General features: G+C 39.3%; 1 protein-coding gene across 1 annotated transcript; it reads left to right on the top strand.

The window, feature by feature from the left end:
* Nucleotides 1–233: 233 nt before the first annotated feature.
* LOC131629670 (uncharacterized mitochondrial protein AtMg00310-like) lies at nucleotides 234–1016 on the top strand. The gene has a single exon (XM_058900452.1). It carries the CDS (start codon nucleotides 234–236, stop codon nucleotides 1014–1016), a length of 783 nt encoding a protein of 260 aa, XP_058756435.1.
* The last annotated feature ends 1192 nt before the right edge of the window (nucleotides 1017–2208 follow it).

A 2208-nucleotide genomic window follows, 5' to 3' on the forward strand; every position in this document is an offset into this window, starting at 1 on the left:
AAAAATAGAGAATGAAGGTGAAAACATGTTTTGTGAGATGATATAAGAGAATGAGAATTGAAAATAATTTTGAAAGATGACCGATCATATTAAATACGATGTGGCTAAAATAATATGATGTGACAAAAATAATATAATTTGGGTAAAGTCCGGGAGTTCTGTTTTAATATATATAATAGATATGTTTAACTTCAAACTATTTGGGCACAGGAACCTATTTGGGATTACCATCTATGATTGGGAGAAATAAGAAGGCGGTGTTTTCTTTCCTTAAAGATAGAATTTGGAAAAGAATCAACTCCTGGAGTGGTCGTTCCTTATCTAGAGCAGGGAAGGAAGTTATGATCAAATCAGTTCTGCAGTCGATCCCGGCCTATATTATGAGTCTCTACTTGATCCCGGATGGTGTGGTGCAAGATATTGAAAAAATGCTGAATTCTTTTTGGTGGGGAGGAGGTCGCCACAACAAAGGTATTAGGTGGATGTCATGGGAGAGGATGACTATCTTGAAAAGTGAAAGAGGTATGGGATTCAGAGACTTTAGAGCGTTTAATTTGGCCATGATTGCAAAGCAAAGGTGGAACTTTTTGTCAAAACCAAATTCTCTTGTGGCTAAAATATTCAAAGCAAGGTACTTTCCTCGTTCCTCTTTTCTTGATTCCAAGATTGGTAATAATCCAAGCTTTCTATGGAGGAGTTTGTGGAAGGCGAAGGATGTGTTAAAATTGGGGAGTAGGGGGAGTATTGGAGATGGTAGTTGTATTAAAGTTATGCATGATGCGTGGCTCCGCGAGAAGGATAGTTGGTGGCTTAATGGTCCTCAAAAGCAAGAAGCTTATGATCTTTCTGTCAAAAATCTTATGCGACCCGATGTAAAACAATGGGATGTGGTTAAAGTGAATCAAGTTTTTGGGAGGGAGGAGGCCGAAACTATTCTTAGTATTCCTTTAGTGGAGGATGTTGTGGAGGATAGGTTGATTTGGCAAGAGGAACAAAGTGGTGTTTATAGTGTGTGATCGGGGTATAGATTATGGCGAAGGATGCAAAGTAATATTCATCACTATGGTACTGAAGGGAATTGGAGTAATCTTTGGAGTATTCTAGCGCCTCCCAGAGCTAAGCACTTATTATGGCGAATTTGTAGAGACTGCCTCCCGACCCGTTCTAAACTCCAACAACATCATGTTTAATGTCCGACCTTATGCCCTTGGTGCGAGTTAGAAGATGAAGATGCGTGGCATGTGTTCTTTGGGTGTGATTCTACTAGTCAAAGTTGGCGGGAAGCAGGTTTATCATCTATTATAGATTCCCGTCTACATACATTCCGCGATGCTAAGTCACTTATTTTTGATGTTTGTAGCCGTGAGGACCGTAGGGATGCGGGTAGATTTGCGGTTTGCCTTGAGATGATCTGGAGAAGTAGAAATAATGTGGTATGGCAAGATACTCGTGAAGATCCTATGCAGATTGGTTTACAAGCCTATCAAAATTGGTATGATTGGTTCTTAGCCAGAGAGAAGCAAAATCCTTCCGGTCATAGTATTATTTCAGAACTTTGGGTTCCGCCTTCGGTAAACCAAATTAAGTGCAATGTTGACGCAGCTTTCAACAAGGTATGTGGTACTACTAATAGAGGTTGGTGCTTTAGGGACCATGTGTGGAGATTTATCACAGGGGGAGTCGCTTGGGATGTGGGCTCTCTTTCCGTCATTGAAGCAGAAGCCACCGCTTTGAAAGATGCAATCCAACATGCCATCTCTTCTCAGTTTTCTCATGTTATCTTTGAAAGTGATTGTCAAATTGTAACTAATACGGTTCGCTCTAAATATGTAGGTAACTCTGAGTTTAGCCTTATTATTAAGAATATTCAGAATTTGTTGCTTCTCTTTCCGAACTTTGAGGTAAAGTCACTACAAGAAAAGTTGGATCTAGCCACGTAATGTTGCGACGTGATTATCACGTGGCTCAAAAAAAGTGAGTTGCGACGTGATAATCACGTCACTATAAGGTTTTAATATTAAAAAAATAAAACCAACGTTGGCACATGGGGTGTCTGAAATTTCATTTTAAAAAAATAGTTGCGAAGTGAAAAACACGTCGCAACCTTTAAATAAAAAAAAGAAAAATGAAAACAGATAAAGTAGTCTGACAAAGGGGGGAATTTCAAAGGGGGGAATTTCAAATTTTCATATTTTTTTGTTGCGGCGT

The sequence above is a fragment of the Vicia villosa genome, unplaced genomic scaffold (assembly GCF_029867415.1).
Source record: "Vicia villosa cultivar HV-30 ecotype Madison, WI unplaced genomic scaffold, Vvil1.0 ctg.000589F_1_1, whole genome shotgun sequence".
NCBI classification, from domain to species: Eukaryota; Viridiplantae; Streptophyta; class Magnoliopsida; order Fabales; family Fabaceae; genus Vicia; species Vicia villosa.

Bases quoted from the DNA above. Each gene is read 5' to 3' on its own strand.
- LOC131629670 (XM_058900452.1), top strand. From the start codon at position 234: ATGATTGGGAGAAATAAGAAGGCGGTGTTTTCTTTCCTTAAAGATAGA.